We start from the raw sequence: 21,976 nt of genomic DNA on the forward strand, positions 1-21,976 counted from the left end.
AAGCATGTTAAACATTTATCTTCATCATCTATCAGTTGGTCCAAAGTCAATATCCCTGCTTTCATTCAATTTTCCTATATCTCTGCCTTTCTCTCAATTTTTGAAGTTAAGTTTTAATATACTTAGATCCCAAAATAGTACTGCATATGTATATTCCAAAATTGCTCAAATCAGAAAATTAACACAATTTTTAAAACTTCCAGTATTTAATACTTGACCTAGGTTAGCATGGTGATTTTATACAACATATGACAAAAAGAAAAAAGAGTGATATGAAGGCATTTATTTTCAGCAGCTTTTCCATATTTGTCTGATATAGGCAACCGGCGAATATCCAAATATAATTGCCTTATTACGTTGCTCAAAACCTATAACCATTAACCATTTTAGCTAATGCTGATGAGAGTTGTCAATAAATCAATATTAGAGGACCATGGATTGGTAATTCTTCTGACTTTGCTGTAATGATATCTTCTTCCTGTCCATCTAGTGGTTCAGAGTGGAAGAGCACTTAGCCAGATCCTGCAGTACCATACATCTGACAGGTCATGCAAAATGTCTAAAAAAGAATGGGAACTATGGTGAAAATAACTGGATACCGGTCTCACTGATGTTTCATCCCCGCCATTTTCCCTTCTGACAATATTACTTCTGATCTTGAATTAGCCCAGGAGAAATTTTCTAAGAGAATGTATTCATCAGAGAAGTTGTTTATACAACTCATGGTGTACCTTAACCTATTATGGATACTTTACACAATTTGCTATTTGAAACCTTAGTTGGTTTTTTTTGTGTATAGAGTCATCAACCTTTCAATAATTTCCAAACATGTAGATGTTACAATTCCCAGAATTCTGTAACAGTATTTTTGCTTACCATTCTGGTAATCGCAGTCCAGTATAACTGGACTGGAAGCCACAGTTGTGAAAGACTGGACTACACAAACAACACAATGATATGTTTAATTTCACACTGCACACTGAGAGAGACAGAGACAAATGATAGGGGATTCCATATAAATCATTCAATGTTAAAAGTGCAAATTTAAAAACAAAGTAAAAATAATATTGTTCTAACCCATATTTTACAATGCCATGTTTAAATTTATGGGTGGTAAATGTATAGGCAATTTATTAAATCATTAAAAATGTGATACTCTCTACACATTAAAATGATATTATGAATTCTACCATCTCATTTCACTTCTTACTTGGTTGGTTCCCTTTGCATTCAAGAATACTTGTGATGGTTTAAAATATTTGCCATTTTTATTAACTGGTAGGGAATGGCCTGAAATGTATCACAGCTTGTGACCATATCCCCAAATCCTGTTCTCTTCAATATAGAATACAACAGATGTGAATCCATGGGCCTAGGACTAATAAATTAAAATCTTCCTGAAACTGAGTTAGTAATTAGTATACATATAGAAGTAGTGAACATTAGTAATTAGTAATACACAGAAAATGTGTAGACATTAATAGCCACAAGAGAGCACATCTGATTATTTTCTTCTCTTCTTTCTAGCTGGAGAAACAGTGCAAAGTGTATTTCAAGGACACTGGGGCAAAGTTCCGAATATATCCAGGTACCCTGAAGACCAGCAAGGTGCTACCTTCACTGAACACAAACTTCATGAAATTCCTCTTGAAGGTGAATGCTCTGTGAGTTCAGGGAGGCAGACTTTCAGATATCAGTGCAAGCTCACGGAAGACAGAATGCAGTGCAGCAGCTCAGGACAGAAGGGATCCAGGCAATCTCAAGGCCAGAGAGGTGCTTCTTTGGCTCAACACAAATTCCATGACATTCCCTTCAGAGATTGCACCGTGAGTTCAGGGCAGCAGAGTACCAGAAACCAGTGCAATCAGACGGAAAGTTCCAGTCAACAAGGTGGCATGCAGAGTGGCAGCCATATGAAGCAACCACAAAACCAGGACCCCCAAGATGGTGGCTCTTCAGAGCAAGGTAGCAGAAGACAACAAAACAGACAATCTCAGGAAAACCCAAGAGGGAACACACAGAGTTGCTCCTCAGGGAGCTCCAATACAAAGGGCAACAAACCACAGGACATTTCCAGCAAATCCCAAGGCTCGGATAGGTAAGAAACTGGTTCAGAGGAAAACAGGTTAGGTGAGATCCCTCCAAATTACTAGACTGTCTTTTCTGTTGAGCTCAGTTCGGGTGATATTCTATTGGTAAAACAGAAGAATGAGAGTCTGGTAAGTACAGGTAGTCCTCGACTTATGTTTACACTTGAGCCCAACATTTCTGTTGCCCTGTGAAACATTTTTAAGTGAGTTTTGCCCCATTTAACAACTTTTCTTGCCACCATTGTTAAGTGAATCAATGCACTTGGTAAATTAGTAACACGGTTGTTAAGTGAATCTGGCTTCCCTCTTGACTTTGCTTGTCAGAAGGTTGCAGAAGGTGAGGACATGACCAGGACACTGCAACCGTCATAAATATGAGTCAGTTGCTAAGAATCTGAATTTTGATCACAAGACCTTGGAGATGCTACAATGGTTGTAAGTGTGAAAAACGGTCACAAGTCACTCTTTTCACTGCTGTTGTAACTTCAAATGGTCACTAAATGAACTGTTGTAAGTGGAGGACTACCTATGAAAGTATGTCATATACGCAGGGGTGGGATTCAACCAGTGTTACTATCGGTTCGGTGATTACATTTTGCGTGCACATGCATGCTTTGCACACATGCGTGCCAGATTCACGCTGCACATGCATGTAATAAACCTTAAGCTGTGCTGCCCAGACAGCTGAAAATCGCTGTGCGTGGGTGCGCAGCATTTGAAAAGCCTCCTTTTTCCTGCTTTTTCAACTTCAGTTGTGCCGCGCAAAGCAGCTGAGGTTGAAAAAGCAGAAAATAAAGGACAGGTAAGAGCCTGGGTGGGCGGGTGGTCCAAACAGCAGCAGACACAGAACCGGTTCTGTGTCTGCTGCTCTTCAGAGCTACCGGTTCTATAGAGCCGGGCAGAACTGGTAGCATCCCACCCCTGCATATACAGAGATGAATCAGGAGCATGTTCACCTAGGTCTAGGGGTTTACTGAGACTATAGTGAGAAGGTTCACACATACTAACTATTGCTTAAAACCCTTGTTGCATCAAAACTGAAAAATCACATTTATGGACTTACATGATGTACAAAACCAGAGAGAGAACACTCTTGTGTTCACAAGAGGATAGCAAAGATGAAGAAAAAACACTTTTAATACATTACAGAAGGATGCTAGATTTTGTATGTAGGATAATATAATTTCTGTTCTCCATATAAAAATAGGTCTGTACTTTAATAACAAGTACTAATAATTATAGGCAACATTCAATAGGTCCTGTCTTGATTCTTTCCAACGTTGCTTATCTGTTCTTGGAAATATTGTCCATTCTCAATCTCTGCCTATTGTGTAGAACTTTTGTCAGGCAAATACAGATAATCAGAACAGCTGAGAGAATGAATGAAAAGTTATAAAAAAACATTTTGAATTTTAAAATGTCATTATAATTGCTGTCTATATGAACTATTCCTCTGCATGAATTACTTCCCCTGTTACAAAGCAACTGACTTTGTTCCCAAGCTTGGAAAATACAGGCGGACACCTGGGACTCTAGCAGGTGTTGGGCATGGGGCTTGTGGTTGCTCCAGGAAGTTTCTGCAAACATCTTGGCAACTTGTCACTACTCACCTGGATGACTTCAAAGGTATTTTGTATCACTTTGTAGCCAACATGAACAAACCAATAGGATTCAACAGTTCACAATAGGAACTCTTGTGGAAGTCATTGTTGTGGAGTAGCAGTTGAGCTGCGTCAGCCAGATATGTGTCTGTTGGTTTCTATGTACTTAAATCTGCTGGTCCTTGGCCAAAATACTCTGCTGCTTTCCTGCCACTCTTGTTTCTTTAACAGACAAGCAGCTGTATTCAGGTGTTTCGCATTCAGACTGAGAAATCACAGTGTAAGAGTATGAAGTTTTCCAGGTAAAATCCTATGGAGAACTTAAATTGGTTTATAGGTAAGCGGTGGACTTATTATGGCAGATCCAGTTTTCATTCAAAAAGGGATTTTATTTATTTATTTATTTAGATGACTTCACCCATCTTAAACAACTCTGGCAGCAGTAACTATAAAACATAAGCATGAAACAGTGTAACTGTCAAATAAAAACAAAAACCTTCCACCTTACACTTTGGATGCTTTCCGGCCAGTTCCAATTACCCGAATTCCATTCTGTCTATTTTATTCTGTCCTATCCCATTGTCTGGCTAAAACAAAAAGATCTGGATGGCCTTCTAAAAAACTAAAAGGGTGGGGACCTGTTGAATCAATGGAGGTGGGGAGGATATTCCATAAGGTAGAGACCGCGATGCAAAAGAAACACCTCCAATGTCTCACTAGATCAGGGGTGTCAAACTCATGACAACACATTGTCGTCATGTGATGTATTGCAATTTCCCCCTCCTTTTGCTAAACCGGGGGTAGGCATGGCCAGCGCGTGATGTATTTGCCTGTGGGCCCCATGTTTGAAACCCCTGAACTAGATGAAAAATATCTCCGAGAAGGGACTTGGATCATTCCTGTCCTTTCTGATGTAATAAGATAGGCAGATCCTCTCAGGAAGGCTGATCCTGCCACCTAGGGCTTTAAAGTTGATAACCAGCACATTGAATTGCACCCAGAAGGAAACTGGAAGCCAGTGCAGTACAGATGTAATGTGGGCGTACCTAGGAACACCCAATACTGTGCATGCCACTGTGTTCTGGATCAGTTGTTAATTTCAAGCTCAGCATCTCTTGGTAATTAAAAAAGAAAATCATGCAGACTTGGAATTGGATGAATTGAGAAACTTATTTAATTATAATATATATTAGCATGCCCCATCAACCCTGCCCAAAAAATTAAAACCTACAAAATACTGACATCTTGTTAAAATAGAGAGAGAAACCAACATTTTGTTAAAATAGTAGAAACTAAATTAAAATCTGCATCAAGCATCCTTTTCTTATCCCATCCTGTTTGTCCTATTTCGTTCAGCACATTTCATCTCCAGGCAAATTATTCAGTGTTCATGGCAATGGTGATCAGGATCTGGGAGCCCAAGCTCACTCTGAACACCTGAAAAATGGCAAGCTGAGATAAATTATTTGAGGTAACATCAAAGAATGTAAGGACTGAAGGAGATTATGGAGAACATCTAGTTTCAATCCCAATAATCTAAATGCTAGGGTCAGAATCTATTGCTACATGAAAGAAAAAAAACTTTGATTATCTGGATATCACCAAGTGAGTTTTTAAGAAAACTATGAGAAAAGTATAGCTATTCTTGCTTGTGGCCCAAGATAATGACATTCTTTAGAAAAAGAATGACACAAGTGTAGGACAAAAGGAAAATTATCATTTTGAGTCTTGTCTGAAGTAGAAGTCTTTGTCTTAAGTACTGGGAAGCCCAAAAAGTCATGGCAGAAATTTCCAGACTCTGTTAGTAAAGTAAAGAAAGACAACACGGAATCAGGATTAACATAAATGATAAAAAGAGTGGGACTCTTCCATAACTCTTTTGATTCTATGAGTGTTTGTTTTCTCCTAGTGTAAACCCCTATGCTGGTCTAGTGGATTGCTTACGTGCTACCTGGATGTCGGGAAAGACGCGTCCAAAGGAATTTCGGGTCACACAACTAGAAGCCCTGTGCCACTTTCTGGAGGAAAGACAGGCCGATATCCAGCATGCCCTGTGTGAGGACCTACACAAGGTGAGTGGGCTATCCATTTAGAGCACCTGACAGCTGAGTGGGGACTTGCAGATGAAGGGCTTGCTTGCCAGTTAATAAACATGACACAGCTATTCTATTTTTCTTTGTTAGATTTTCCCTGAAAAAAATATGAAAAAGAAGCAATGTTTTCTGTATGTGCCATGAGAGCTGAATTTAGCTAACCCTCAGGCTATGGAAAATCATTATGTAAACACAGTTGAGCAGTCAACAAATGGTTAAGAGTACAGCCAAGTACTTTATCTCAGAAAAGTGGGATGAAAAAGTTTAAACTTATCAAGATTTCTTTGCATAGTCAGTCATCTAACTATATATAGTTTTATATTTGTAGCTGAGTTTGTCTGCGAGTCTCCCGCCGATTAAGGTTTACGAACCTAGAGTACTAAGCTTAGTGTCATATCCTGGTGTAAAACCCAAACATTTCAAGAATCAGTTGAGACGATGGCATGATAAAACTTTACCATGAATGAGAGACAAGTTTGCTCATTGAAGAACTGCTACATCGTTCACTTCTGAACTCAATATGGACATCACTGATGCACCTCATTTTGTCTTTCTCCTCCCCAGCCCTGCTTTGAAACTGAGCTCACGGAGATTTTGTTGGTCAGAAATGAACTGGCCAACGCTCTTAACAACTTAAGCTACTGGATGAAGGATGAAAAAGTGAACAAGACCCTAGTAAGGAGAGAAGCTGGGTGGTGGGAGAACAAATGAAAAGGAAAGTTTCTAGGTTGGATGGGGATGAAAGTCAAAAGGATATATTATCTCATCAAACTGAAGGTGGGCTTTCTAGCTGAACAATTGTTCTGGTTTATCTGTAGTTGACACAGCTGGATTGTGCCTTCATTCAGAAGGAGCCATTGGGTGTGGTGCTGATCATTGGAGCCTTTAACTTCCCTATCCAGCTTACTTTGTTGCCCCTTGTGGGAGCCATTGCAGCTGGTGAGTGAGAAGCTATTTCCTAATTCATTCTAGACATTAGATCAGGGGTCCCCAAACTTGGCAACTTTAAGACTTGTGGACTTCATGCTGGCTGGAGAATTCTGGGAGTTGAAGTCCACAAGTCTTAAAGTTGCCATGTTTGGAGACTTCTGCATTAGATCCCATGGATATTCTTCCAGGAGATCCAGGTATTGGTGGGTATTTATCTGTTGCAACCTTGGTAAAGTGTTCTCTCCTCATTCTAGGGAATTGTGTGGTTCTGAAGCCCTCAGAGGTGAGCAGCTGCACTGAAAGGCTCCTTGCAGAAGCGTTGCCTTGTTACCTGGATTCGGTGAGTTCTTCAATTGCCAGTTTTATCTTGTTAAAAAATCAAACTGAAGCTGAGGGTTTTTTGATTTGTCCTTTCTTCTGCCTTTGTCTTAATTAATCACGAGAAGGCAATTTCTTGGGCCTATTGAGGAAAAACTCTGGATCTGAACTAACCTCCAATTTTTAATCTGCTTTTGGAAGCTGGGTGAGTTTATTTCTGCCCCAGTTCCTTCCAAAAAATATGCATATTCCTTTAGAGTAGACTGTGGTGGTGATGACCTTCTGAGGTTTACAATTGAAGCATCAAAGTGCACTATGCTTTTTCTAGCCTCTTGATTTCAATGAAAATGAGGAAGGCTGTCCACTTTCTCTCAGCCAGCCACAGCAAAAGGGTGATGTACAGTTAACAGTTGGATATGCAGTGTCAGTTTATTTGGGATGTAGGTTATGTGCTTTTTGTTTTTCTTAAAATCCAAGTGCAGTGTAGGGACTAAGTATACTTTAACAAAGTTACTTTAACGAAAGACTGTTTTGGGTAGATACAGGAAGAATGAATTTAGGAGATTATTATGAAGGCAGGACAATTCCATTCCCAAGGTTAGATAGGAAAAAAAATATATTATAGATCCCTATTACCATATTCTCACTAAATAAAAAAAATATTCATCCCTTTTAACATTAAAACATTTTAAGGAACATCTTAATTTCCTTTCAATTTAATGTATCAGCTCATTGTTCCAAATTGCACACAAGAGGCTTTTGGTCCTGCAGTGTTTCAGGGACAGAAAACTCCACCTGTGTGATGTGGAGGTTAGTTTGATTGGATGTGAACTTCCTTTTCTATTTTATAGCAAACCTTTGCTGTGGTGACAGCTGGTCCTGAAGAAACAGGAAAGTTACTGGAAAATAAGTTTGATTATATCTTCTATACAGGTGATTTTCCCTTCTTGAATATTCTTTTCAGGTTATTCTTTTCGATAGTACTTTTTACAAAAAGTATTATTAATGACTATTCAAATATCTATGTGGTAAGTCAATGTTCAACTATTGAAACTTTTAAGGTTCTGTTTATCTAAGATAATTATTTATGACCCCTCTGCAGTAGAATTTATCTCTTACAACACCTTTAGACCAAATTGTATACAGTGCTGCAATTTGCCATATGTCTTAGTTAAGTAGCTTTACCATGTTTATTGCAATATAGCTGAATCAGTGGCAAGTTAGACACAGGGCAGTGATGGCAAGCTTTGTGGGGTTGACATATCAAGAATTCAGAAAATGCCTAACTTAAACACTGCCTGCATGTCACACACACATACCTCCCTCAAACATCAGAGAAACATTATCTCCCAGACCACCATGAATAGCAGTCCTTGATGGCAGTGCCAAGGCTGGACCTGAAGCAGAGGCTTCAGTCTAGGCCCCACTGCTGCCACTCAAAAAGGCCGCCTCACACTGTTTCCCAAGACCTGTGAAACTTGGGGAGCAGCAAGATTGCCCTTGTGGCTAAGTGCTCTCTGGGATCTGCCATGAGCTGCTTATCTTCAGCTGATGTTCTCTTTTTGATAGGCTCCTGCAGCATACCTGAGCTACTCCAGGTTGCAGGAAGCCTTTGTTCTTGAAGCAGCTTCAGAAAATGCTATGCCTCTGAAGACTCCAAAATTCACACTAAAGCAGGCCCCGTTCTCACACAATCTTTGGAGGCTCTAGAGGTGCATGAGAGCATCATGGCCTTTCCTCGGGATGCCTGGAGGCTGTGCAAGAGCGCATACCCTTCTCACATAGCCTCCGCGGCCCCTGAAAATTGCTTCAGAATGGGGCACGCTTTCAAGAATTGTTGTCAGGTGTTGGTGGAAACTGGCCTGTCACCCAAAACATTGTGACTTGTCACTTATGACATGCATCATAGTTCCCCATCAATAGCCCAGGAAAACTGTTGAATATGGTGTTTGTAACTTCGGCTGTCAGCAGCTTCCAGATTGTAGATCTTACCCACAAGTGAAAAGATAAGTTGTCACACTGTAAGAAAAGAAAAAAACCTCCTATGCTTAATGCAAAATTTCAGTCTTTTGGAAATAATGAAAATTCTCTAGCTTTTCCTCTCACAAGAAAGATACCCAGATTTGCATTTCCTCTTTCATTCCCAGAACTGCTCAGGGTAATAATAAGAACTGCCCATTTAACAGGAATTTGGCAGCAGAGTTTGATGTGGGATTTTAATGGACTGTCTCGATACATTCTAAATTGACAATTTAAAATAACTTGGATGAAGAGATAGATAAAATAATTATCAAATTTGCCCATGGAATTTGTGGATGGAATATTTATTCTAGCAGACAGAAACCAATAAGTTAGGGAAATGAACTAAAAATAAGGGGAAAATTGAATTTTTTAGTCAGATAACAAAATTCCTAACAAACAAAACAAAAAAAATGCACCAGATTGTAAACAGTCCTTGGAACAGAATGCTGATTACAAATGTATGAGTCAGCAGTGTAATATGACTGTAAAAAATATTTGCAATTTTAGTTTGCATCAATCAAATTACTAAAATAGTATTCAACTTTATTCTGCGTTGGTCAGACAATTCCTTCAGCATCAAGTCCACTTCTGGATACTATTGTTGAAGATTTTAGATAACCTGGAATAGGTTCAGAGAATCCTGATCAGGGGATTGGGAAAAGAAAGGCATAGACTTGAACTGGGAATTTTTAGTCCTAAAGAAAGAAAAGATATGGTGTTGAGGGGGAAAATGATACTTTTCAAGCACTTGAAAAGATGCCAAGTAGAAAACAAAGACTTCTTAGTCATCCTAGAAGTTATGACATGAAATAATAGCTTTAATAATAAACATGGAGAGCTGGACACCACCTGTTGTAAATGCTTCTCTTAGTTGGTTGGACTAAATGGATTATTTAGCCTGTCTTTATGATTTTATGAAATTAAGTGTGTCCCTAAATCGATGGGTTTTTCTCAGCTGAAAAGCTGCCATGGCTATTAGATCTGATGATGTGATTATAACATAAGATGACAAACAATCTGCTTTTGACAAAAATAAGTAAAACCAACATTTATTTATTTTTGATTATTTACAACATTGTTTTTTACTTCCCTTGTTTTTAACAATCATAAAACCTTTAAAAGAAAATCAAAACCAGAAACAGATTTGCAATGTTGAAAACAAATACCTAGATGGTAGCTGTAATTTGATCTAGAAGATAACCCCAGTAATTTTATAAATTTACATAATTATTCTGTGTACTTTTTTCAATTAATTCATCTTAATGCTGTACTGAATTATTTTTTTTAACCAAGAAATGATTGGAACGTTTGTAGGTTTCAAGTTTATGCAATACAAATTCTTGCACAGTCAATATATTAAACACTGGTTAATCATTGATTTGCCAACTATTCAGAACATTATCATTATAGATAGGCTGCCAGGCTGCCATGTTTTGACCATTTTTAAAATATATTTTCCAAATTCTTACTAAATCAGAAAATAATTTTTGCATTACATAAAACTGCTTAAGCAGAGTTGTCTTGCTGATTATTATTAACATTTCATGGAGTTTTTAAAACATTCAACAAGGAGTATTGCTGATCTATATGGAAGAGTATTAGAGAAAAAACAGGTAGTTTTTGAAGACAGAATTGAGCCCCCAAGAGCTGGATGGGAGTTCTGCTATGCGTCTCTTTTGACCCAAATTTTCCCATTTCTTTATAGGGAGTGTCCGTGTAGGAAAGATCATCATGACCGCTGCAGCAAAACATGTAACACCATTGACTCTAGAACTGGGGGGGAAAAGTCCTTGTTATGTGGATAGGTGCTGCAATTTCCAGAATGCAGCCAACCGAATTGTATGGGGAAAATTCCTCAATGCTGGACAGACATGCATCGCACCAGATTATGTGATCTGTACAGTTGAAACACAGGAGAGGTTGATGCCTTGCTTGCGCCAAGCTATCTGTGAATTCTTTGGAAATGAACCCAAACAGTCAGCTGATTTTGGCCGCATGGTCAATGACAGGCATTTCAAGAGAGCCCAAGCTTTCCTGGAATGTGGCCGGGTGGCCATTGGTGGAGAGATCGATGAGTGTGAGCGTTATATTGGTGAGTACACAACTTAGGACTGGAGGAAAGGGAAAGATTTGGAGTTTGGGAAAGACAGGAAGACATTTCCTGAACAGTATCTAGTAAGCTTTTAGATAAATCTATGTGTTCACTAGGAGTTGAAAATGACTTATGGTACATAATCAATCATTGTTTTTAACCAATTGGTCGTATCCAACTCTTGGTGACTTTATAGGCAAGTGGTCTCCATGTGACCTTGTCAAGCACCATTTAATTCAATTGTTGTATCTTCAACTTTGCATCAGATTTGTTGTTATCAATCCAGCATATTCTTAGTTTGCTCCTTCCTCTTTGTCCACTAACCATTCCTAGCATCACTGTCTTCTCCAATGAATTTGCATGCATAACATGGCCAAAAGTAAATCAGACGATAGTCTTATGATTTTAGCTTCCAGGCATGTGTCTGCTTTTATACAATTTAATCAATCTATTAATCCAGCTTATTAAGAATGCATGGTTAGTAGTTTTGATTTAGATCAACCTCCCAAGTTGATGCTTAACACATGTGTTGGACTATCATTGGCCACATAGGCTTGGCATTTTGAAAGTTGAAGTCCAAGAAAGCTACTTTTAACAAACTAACAAACACTGAAAAATGAGATTATTAAAGTCCAAACAAACACAATACTACAGAGAAAGAAAAAAAAAGCCTCTCAATAAAACCAGTATGTTTGCATAAAGAGTTCTCTGACAAACTAAGGGATGAAAAGGACAAGTATAAAAAATGGAAAGATGAACAGCAAGGAGAAAGTGGAAGTACTTAATTCCTTCTTTGTAATGTCTTCATGAAAAGGGAAAAAATAGCACTGTGCAAGACAAAACAGGAAAGCAGGTCAAAATAGGCAAAAATAATTAGTAAAAGAACACCTCTCCTCTTTAGCTGAGTTCAAATCACTAGGACCGAATGGTTTACAGGATTCCAAAAGAGTCACCATACTATAAAAAAAGATGTTGAGACTCTAGAAAGAGTACAGAGGAGGGCAACCAGGATGATTAGGGGACTGGAGACTAAAAGATATGAAGAACGGTTACAGGAACTGGGCATGGCTAGTCTAGTAAAGAGAAGGACCAGGGGAGACATGATAGCAGTCTTCCAATATTTGAGGGGCTGCCACAGAGAGGAAGGGGTCAAGCTATTTTTTAAAGAGCTTGTAGGCCAGGCAAGGAACAATGGATGGAAACTGAACAAGGAGAGATTTAAGCTGGAAATAAGGAGAAACTTTCTGACAGTGAGAACAATCAACCAATGGAACAGCTTGCCCTCGGAAGTTGTGGGAGCGTCATCAGTTGAGACTTTCAAGAAGAGATTGGACTGCCATTTGCCAGAAATGGTGTAGGGTTTCCCGCTTGGGCGGGGGGTTGGACTAGATGACCTACAAGGTCCCTTCCAACTCTGATTATTGGTTAAATCTATTAGAGCTGGTAGATGTGATCTCAGAATTACTGAACAAAATCTTTCAGAGCTCCTGGAATATTGGGGAAGTACCAGAGGACTGGAAAAGAGTTGATATGGTTCAAAAAAAGGGGTAAGTGGGAAATGGAACAATCAGCTTGACAACATTACATGGGAAAATCCTAGAAAAGATAATCAAGCAGAACATTTGTGAGCACCAAGAAATGAACAAAGCAATTGAGAGAAGCCAACATGGGTTTGTTAAAAACAGATTGTGCCAAATAAACCTTATTGCCTTCTTTGATAAAGTGACTAAATTAGTGGATCAAGGAAATGCTGTGGATATAGTATGCTTAGACTTCAGGAAGGCATTTGGCAAAGTAGATCATAGCCTATTTCATGGTAAGATAGAACAACTTGGGACAGATAGAACCAGATTGATTTGCAATTGGCTGATCACCACATTCAGACTGTAACAATGTCTAAATGGGCAGCACATAAATTTAATAAATAATAAATAAATGGAGTGAAACATGCTCAGGTTCCGTCTTGGGCCTATTGCTCAACATCTTTATTAATGATCTAGAAGATAAAGTGGATAGAAGGGGAGTTCATTTGGAAGATTCAGAAGTCTCTTGAAAGAATAGAGCAATCCAGTAAGATGGAGTTCAGTAGTGAGAAAAGCAAGGTCCTGCACCTAGCCAGGAAAATGGACAAGAAGCAATAGGGGGAAGCTTGTTAAAGAGAGATTTAAAGCAGTGATCCCCAACCTTTTTTATGCCGCGGCCCGGTATCCCCAACCTTTTTTATGGCGCGGCCCGGTACCGGCATTAGCTGGGCGCCGCCATCTTTTTTTGATGAAAAAGTGCTTCTGGTGAGCTTTCACCGGAAAAGCTCACCGGAAGCACGTTTTCATCAAAAAAGATGGCGGCGCCCAGCAAGCCAGCGGACCGGTAGGACTTGTTCCGCGGACCGGTACCGGTCCGCGGACCGGTGGTTGGGGACCCCTGATTTAAAGGACGTATTTCCTGACTGTGAGAGCAATTAACCAGTGGAACAGCTTGCCTCCTGGAGTTGTAGATGCTTCAGCCCTGGAAGTTTTCAAGAAAAGATAGGACATCCATTTGTCCAGGATGGTATAAGGAGTCCTCACCTTGGGCAAGCGGTTGAACTAGACGACCTTCAAGGTCCCTTCCAGCCTCATTATTCTGTATCCTGTATAGATGCAGATAGATAAACTCCACAAAACATCCATAACAAAGTACTTTTATTGGTTCATCAGGTATCCTCATAACTCACATTTGTGATGAAGTTCTTCTTTAATGACCAATCTTTTGCATATCTGTCTTGTAGGTAAAAAGATGGTTATTTCCTATCCTTTTTCTCCCATCTTGTAACGATAGAAGTAAAACAGTTACCACGAGTCCATGAGTTCAGCCAAGAGTGAGGAAAACTCCCCCAACCCATCGAGGGTCAATTTAGTGACCAATTAGGATTACAGATGTGGTCATGTGACATGGACTACATTTCCCAGGATACCTTAACTACATTTACCATGATGCATTCCCTTAAGAGAACAGCTCACAATTGCTACCTAACTATCCAATTCCCATACACTGGCTGGACAGCACACTCATGATTGTATGATTTTGCAAGTCTCAGACTGGGAAAGTCTGTTTATGATAAAGCAAGAAGACAAACATGTTTTCCTGGGTTTGCATACTGGAAGTGAAGACCTGGGGAAAGCTAAAGCCCTCCAAATAAAATTATAGTATATAAATAGAACAAGTCTTGATGTGATCTTTTGTCCATTACAGCTCCAACAGTGTTGGCAGATGTGAAGGAATGGGAGCCAATCATGCAGGAGGAAGTTCTTGCGCCCATCCTGCCAATATTCACTGTGAACGATATGGAGGAGGCCATACACTTCATCAATTGCAGAGATCGCCCACTAGCTGTGTATGCCTTTTCCTGTGATAACAAGGTATATTGTTTAAGCTACAGCATACTGTATCTGGGAGAATCTGGATTATTTCCCATAACCCCATCCATGATGGTCAAAAGAAAGGAGAAGTGCGCTATTTTCAAAATATGTTTGGTGGTAAGCTATGATGGTAGCAGTCTTTGTTCACTGGTAATATAGATTGGAGGGTCTAGAACAATTTGCTGCAGCCAACTCACTACTGCCATTTCATCATTGCTATCTTGCCACAGCCAACTCTTTAGAGCCATCTTGCCATGGCCATCTTGCTATGGCCAACTTGCACAGCCAACTTGCCATGGGATAATCCATGTGGGATAACTCAATGTGATTAATGTTATCCACCATTGTTTCTTCTACTTTATTTCCATTGACACTTTTTGTCAGTGGAATGTCAAAGGAACAGTGGCAGATAATATTTATTGTGTTGAGTTATTCTACTACATGGATCGTCCCGTGGTGAATTGTCCCACAGCAAGTTGGCTGTGGTGAGTTGCCCCATGCGAGTTGGCAGCGGTGAGATAGCAGTAGCAAGATGGATGCACTAGGATGACTGCAGAGTTGGCCACAATGAGATGATGCAACGAGCTGGCCGCAGGGTGTTGTCCTGTTCCATAGTTTGGATAATAGAGGGAAAGCCCAAATCTACACTTGATTTACCAATAAGCCGATGTTAAAAATAATATTGGCTCACCCACACATTCATAATGCAAAGAAAACTACATTACAGTACTGTTTTACAACTATGTTGTCAAAGCATAGCCTCCCTCACATCACAGTCCACTGCTGAGGAGTTTTCTCTAAGTTATTCTGGTATGGATAGTAATGTTTTGTACCACAAGAATGTTCTATGTAGATATTCTGGGGCACATGGAACCCTCTGGAGGTTGGAAGTCTCCTGGATTCCAAATGGCCCAGATGTCCCTTTCCTGTGTAACTGCTGACTTCTGTGTCTTGATGTAGATCAAATGTGGGTTTTCTAGATCAATATTCCCTTTGGCAACAAAAAATCAAGACTTTGTACAACGTGCATGGCAGCCTCTTCCCTGCACTGTATTTACTTTCACTAAGGCACTTCTCTTCTTTGAAATCGTGTGATGTTTTAAAAAGTTTGATACATAAAATTATTGAGAGGTCACTTTTCTTCTGACCAGAACTTTTCTAAATATGCTATGTGATTCCCAACTCCCAGAAGAAGAGACGTGGCTAAATTAAAATACAACCACGTAACTACACTGAAAATCCAGTCTCAAGGACAACAAAATTAAGCAAATAATAAAATGAGAGTTTGAACTATGACTTCATCCCACATGTTCAGGAGAGTAACTAGGGGTTACACTGTGTGAGGGCAGCTATATTTCTGGGCTTGTTTTTGAGGTGCTGTACAGGTTATAGATTGTGGAAAGACATTTTATATGTCCTCCTCCCATTTCAAATGTCCTCTCCCAGAATCCTGCTAGGTTTATACATTCTGCCATTCCTTCTAGGATTGCAGCTGTTTGTTAATTACTTGTGTCCTTACTATTTTCCAAGGAGTTTCACTCCATCCTTGGTCTGGGAAAGAGAGAGGCTCCCACAACATGTATTGTCCTTTAGGCAAATAAATAGCGGGGAGAAATGAAATAATTTCTGTAATATGCCATCCTGTCCTTGTAGCATAAAGTTATGTGACTAATTACTTCAGCTATTTTGCAAGGGATAATCAATCTTTATTTCTCAAAAAACTAGGATATATAGCATCCAATTTACAAAATGCACACCATGCTCTTGACAGACCACAAGATTGTGGTTGTATTTTGTAATTAGTAAGCTTGGGGGAAGACAGTTTTCAAGTTCTGTATCAGGTCTCAAAAATTAGCAATTATACAGTATTTCGTAACTTTCCAGAGAAATGGAAACAAGAAAGAATAAATTTTCTAATACACAGAAAAAGAAGTTAAAAATTAGCACAATCTGTAACCATAGCAGTCACCTATTCCTAATAAGCTGAATCCTGAAGCAAAGTCCTGTTTCTCTGTCCTTGAGCCTCCTGCAACTTCTTGAAGTTTCAGCTATTAGTAATTCAGCTATTCAGTAATTTCAGCTATTTATCAGAGGTGGTGGGGAAATGGCATCCTCCATTCCCCCCCCCCCCAAATTCAGACACTGACATTTCTGTGTTTTGTAACCCAGAATTCTGCCTTTGCATTTTAAAAATACAACTTTTCCCTTTATCTGGGAAGAGAACTTGAGACAAACTGCTGAGTGTACAAGTACTGCTCGACTTACAGCAGTTTTAAGTGGGTTTTGCCATATTTTATCACCTTGTTTGCCACAGTTGTTAAGCAAATCACTGCAGTTGTTATGTGAATCATGCATTCATTAAACAAATCTGGCTTTGCCCATTGCTTGTTGGAAGCCAGCTGGAAAGTTTACAAGTAGTGATCACCTGACCTTGGGACACTGCAAATGTCATAAATAGCAATAGAAATAGCATTTAGACTTACATATCACTTCACAGTGCTTTACAGCCCTCTCTTAGCGATTTACAAAGTCAGCATGTTGCCCACAACAATCGGGGTCCTCATTTTACCCACTTCAGAAGGATGGAAAACTGAATCAACCTTGAGCCTGGTGGGAATCAAACTCCAGGCAGTGAGCTGAATTAGCCTGCAATACTGCATTCTAACCACTGCGCCACCACAACTCTTGCATGCCACCTGCCTGAATTCTGATACAGAACCATGGGGGTGAAAACCAGTCATGTCACTTATTTTTAATGTGATTGTAACTTTGAATGGTTACTAAATGAAAAGTTGTAATCGAGGACTACCTGTATGCAGTAAAGCTCTTGCTTGGGAGAGGGCATTGATTAAATTAACCAAACTTGTCATTTTTATATCCATTCATTGCTCTTGGCTCTGTATGGAAGTACATGGGAGTAGAAAACTGAGTGTGTGAGTCCAAAAAGGGTCATTTGTATTTTCAATCTCTCAACTATTTTATTCAGATTCATAGAGAATCTTTATTTCTGCCTTCCAATTGCTAATTAACTACATCTACAATATTAGCCATTTTGTGAGTGTGTCTGTGGCACATATTCAATATTCCAAATGTTCGTAGTGGCCCAAAGGTTAAAGACCCTTGTTTGTATCGTGACCCTTATTATTATAGAGCTGGGACCTGATGAAACTCATGTTTGTAAAATTAAGGGTGGGACTCCTAATAATCTTCTATTCTTTCTCTCTTTATAGGTTGTGAACGAGGTACTCGATCGCACTAGCAGTGGTGGCTTTTGCGGTAATGATACCATGTTGCACGCAACATTGGTTACCCTACCATTTGGCGGCATTGGTATGATTAGTTTTCTATGTTATCTTACCTCTATCTTACCTCTATCCTTACCCTTCCCTCTCAACAGACAAGTTCTCCCTCTTGCTCAGAGGTGGGTATTCAGCAGGTTCTGACCAGTTCTGGAGAACCGGTAGCAGAAATTTTGAGTAGTTCAGAGAACCGGAAAATCCCACCTCTGACTAGAGATTTTACAATATCCTTCCCCTGCCATGCCCACCAAGCCACACCCACAGAACCGGTAGTAAAAACATTTTAATCTCACCACTGCTCTTGATGATGCTTTTCATCAGTCTGAAGACAAAAAATATTAAAAGTTAATTTTAAACCATTTGCTGGTAAAAACAAATTGCTCAAATAGTAAATTCCCCTCTGTGCTATAAGCCAGGTGGTTGTCTATATAGTAGTAAAACTTGATTCATGTAACCTTTAACTGGGAAAAACAATGCACCAACCATAGAACACATTTTTTGAGGTACCTTACAGAATGCATTCATAATCTGGAACTCAGGACTCCAGTGAAATTGAAATTTGGCAAATTAAATAAAATTACTTTATGACATACAATTATTATAAAATAGCTTAGGACATAATACAAAATGTCATAAAACACCTTTAGTGCTGATGCTTGATTGTGCTATACAGTTTAACATGGGCTATTTTCAAGTCAGATACTTCTCTGAATGTATCCCAGCTTTTTTCACTAAAGGCAGTTTATTAGAAACTCTGCCAACTGTTGAAAACATTGAGTTATCCGGTAAGGAAACATCACTAAAAGGATGACCTGACAGATTATCTGATCTATAAATAAAACGAGAGAGCAGGAAATCTGGTCTACATTATACTGGAAAGCAAATGTAAGGGGAGGAGGCTCATTATTTTAACTTTGTAAGTAAAGTTAACAAGATCAAAATATAAACAGCTCTGGTTCAATAGAGTCACACATTACACTAAATGCAGCTTAACATGATGTGTAAATCAACATTTGATATAACTAAAAAAAACAATAATTCCATTTTATTGAGGATTAAGGCCATGGTAGTTTACCAATCATGAAACAAAACAGCCAGTAAGTTATTACCGAACCAAGTTTTGCTTGTCTATGTGGGATTCTCTTCTTTAGTTTCTTTTTTAAGAGTAGTTGTTCAATATCCATTGAATGTAAAACCTTTTGTAATAAGTATTAGGAGAAGAGGTTTTAAGGCAGCTATTATCTAGCTTGAACAAGAATAAGTACAAGGGCTGCTCAAGTTGTGTTGTCAGCTAAAATATGAGTGTGCAAGATTTGATTTGATTTTTTTTTAAACTATTGCAGGATGCAGTGGATTTGGCAAGTACCATGGCAAATTTACTTTCGACACATTTACTCACTTCCGTGGCTGTCTCTTGCGCTACATAGGCCTGGAAACAATCAACAAAATGCGCTACCCACCATACAACGATAATAATTTGAGAATGACGGTTGCCTCTATGGAGGTCAGGCGTAGCATGTGCACTTTGTTGTAAGGCATTAAAGCACATCACCTGTGTTCTTAAGGAACATCTACCAACAATTTTTCTGTAGAGTTGAGAGATTTTTTTCCTTCATCAGCTGGTCCTAGAATTTTGCCTCATCACTTTCAAAGATCCTTGAAAAACACTCTCTGTTCTGACAAACTTTATTTTTGCCATCTTTGCTTCTTACGTTTTTTTCTTTATCCTATACCACCTTCAGTAAATTCAACATTTAGTAGTGGTTAGAAAACTTAGGGATCTGTTCTGACACAAACCTTGTTCCAAGGAAACAAACACAAAACAGAAGTAACAGCAAAACCTTTTAATGATTCTTTACGAATTCTGTTCCTTCATGGTTAAAAGGCTGTTTCAAACTAATTATCTCTGATAAGAACGAGCCTCGCCAAGGTTGTGCAAGGCTGCCAAGAACAGTAGAAAAAGTTACCAAGAAATATTTCAAACACAAAGAGTCTCCAAACACAAACTAAGATAGTCTGAATGTCCACAAGGCTTGAGTGCAAAAACTTATTTGCTTCCTGCAAAGAACTCCGGTTTCTCAGCTGGCGTTTATCTCTTAAGGGAGGGGCCATTACCTTGCAGCCTTACTCCTGAGTTGCCCACGCTGCTGCAGCTGCTCTTTTCTTCGAGCAGCCCTGCGTGCATGTGCTCTGGGCACAGGCTCCTCGGAGACCTCTTCATCACTGCTGCCAGCCTCCACAATCTCCAAAGGCAGCATTCCATCCCTGCATCACACGCAGGCCCCTCATCTGAGTCTTCACTTTCTGAGACCTCAGCCGTCCGCACCTGTTGCCGGCAAACCACAACAGGAACCTTCAATTCTCTTTGCACCATTGTTGGATATACGACATGTTCTCAATTCCAGCAAGGACTATATAATTAACATTTACGTATAAAATCTCATCTTGCCTTTAACACAAAAAGTTAATTCAGCTTAAAAACTCGAGAAGTATCATATACTTTGTTAAAAATTGACAAGTATAGCTCCTCTTTACAGTGTTCTGATTTATATACCCTGTTTCTCCAACAATACGGCCTCCCCCAATAGGAAGTCCCAGCATGTTTTATAGGCATGAAATGAAATTAAGCCCCTCCCCCCAAATTAAGGCCTATATTAAAACATGCGAAATGGTGGGGAATGGTGGGGGGGGGCTTGCCGTTAGGAAGTACTTTTGTTGCACACCCGGATATGGTGCTGCCTGCGTTGACCCTGATACGAAGTGCCCCACCAACGCCAAGGTCAACATCCAAGCCGTCGCCGCCCGCCCGAAGATGCAAGGGGGGGGGGGGAATTAAGTCACCCCCGAAAAGACGGCTGAGCCATTTTTTCAGGGCTCAAAAGAAAATAAGACCCAGCCTTATTATATGAGAAACACGGTACTTGTACAGTAAGGGTAGCAGTATGGATGGTCTTTGTAAAATGATCAACTATTTCCGATGGATATTTAAACACTGGATTAATTAAACTTTTAAAAATTCGAAGCTGATCTAATACATATTACACATAAACATATTCTGTTGACAATGCATTTTCTATATTGTGATGCTCTAAAGCTCAGACATGCCACCTTTAATTATATTTCTTTCAATATCCTTGCCTGCAAGGATGTTAAAATTCAGATGTCAGATGATACCTTCCATTGAACCAAGTATTGTAGCTTTCCTTTATAGAGCCTGGGATCTAGGATTCGCTTTACCTTGTAATGGGTCTCCTCTTCCATCAGTATGGGGTCTGGGCCCACTCGAGCTGCCTGCCTTAGCTCAGAACCTACCACCGGCTTCAGTAGGCTACTATGGAAAATTGAGTGTACCTTTCCCAGAAGGCGGGGAAATTTCAATTCTACTGTGACCGGGTTAAAGAGTCTCACAATGGGGAATGGCTGTAAAAACTTGGGGCCTAGTTTTTTGCACAACAGTTTTAGCTTTACATATTTGGTAGAGAGGTAAACATTCTCTCCAACATGGAACAGTTGACATCAGATTCTTTATGTCATTAGTGATTTCTATATTGCCTAGCCCAATCATAATAATTTAAAATACACTATATATGTCCTATCAATTTCAGAGATTTATTTCCATGTAATTTTGCTGAAGATTGGAATCTTATTGAGATTTCCTGCAGGTTTGCATTTTCAAGCAAATGTTTTCCTTCTGTAATAAAGATCTTGAATCAAACCATGCAGATAGTTGACTAATTATTTAATAGTGCTATCAATTGACATAGTGAATTACCTAATATAATAAAATTAATAATAAAATTAATAACCTAATAAAATTAGCCAAAAATTTATTCCTATAACAGGAGTTTTTGATTAAAATATAGATATCAGGAAACAAAGAAAACAAAGTTTAAAGAACAAATACTCAAGTGAAGGTGTAAGCAATTTGCTACAATAAAAATAAAGAGCATCTTGGTATTTTAAAGTAGTAAGTAAATCACAATCAGATAGACTTGTGTTTCTTCAATTAGATACAAAGAGTTTTCAGGGAGTAACAAAATGTTCTGTAACAATGTTTGTCTGTTTAGTCCTGGAGCTCTGTTTTGGCCTGCAAAGTGCCGTATGAGGCCTGCGCAGACCAAAACGGAGCTGCC

The 21,976-nt window shown here is 39.2% G+C and overlaps 1 protein-coding gene across 1 annotated transcript; it reads left to right on the top strand.

Annotated features, from left to right (window-relative positions):
* The first annotated feature begins 1,533 nt into the window (after window positions 1–1,533).
* Window positions 1,534–19,476, top strand: LOC113410671 (aldehyde dehydrogenase family 3 member B1-like). Its single transcript, XM_026665327.2, has 10 exons — window positions 1,534–2,098; window positions 5,601–5,763; window positions 6,349–6,459; window positions 6,603–6,723; window positions 6,969–7,054; window positions 7,884–7,965; window positions 10,760–11,146; window positions 14,378–14,544; window positions 17,775–17,874; window positions 19,187–19,476. The coding sequence occupies exons 1-10, from the start codon at window positions 1,719–1,721 to the stop codon at window positions 19,375–19,377; spliced, it is 1,788 nt and encodes a 595-aa protein (XP_026521112.2). The 5' UTR covers window positions 1,534–1,718; the 3' UTR covers window positions 19,378–19,476.
* The last annotated feature ends 2,500 nt before the right edge of the window (window positions 19,477–21,976 follow it).

This window comes from Notechis scutatus, chromosome 1 (assembly GCF_049901735.1).
Source record: "Notechis scutatus isolate UNSWTSFEM ecotype Mainland chromosome 1, rNotScu1.2, whole genome shotgun sequence".
Lineage (NCBI taxonomy): Eukaryota > Metazoa > Chordata > Lepidosauria > Squamata > Elapidae > Notechis > Notechis scutatus.

What these genes read in the sequence shown, in the direction of transcription:
- LOC113410671 (XM_026665327.2), top strand. Translation starts at nt 1,719, where the DNA reads ATGCAGTGCAGCAGCTCAGGACAGAAGGGATCCAGGCAATCTCAAGGC. An exon ending in TGTGTGAGGACCTACACAAG is followed by an intron (nt 5,764 to 6,348) that starts GTGAGTGGGCTA and finishes TCTCCTCCCCAG; the next exon opens with CCCTGCTTTGAAACTGAGCT. An exon ending in CCTACCATTTGGCGGCATTG is followed by an intron (nt 17,875 to 19,186) that starts GTATGATTAGTT and finishes AAACTATTGCAG; the next exon opens with GATGCAGTGGATTTGGCAAG.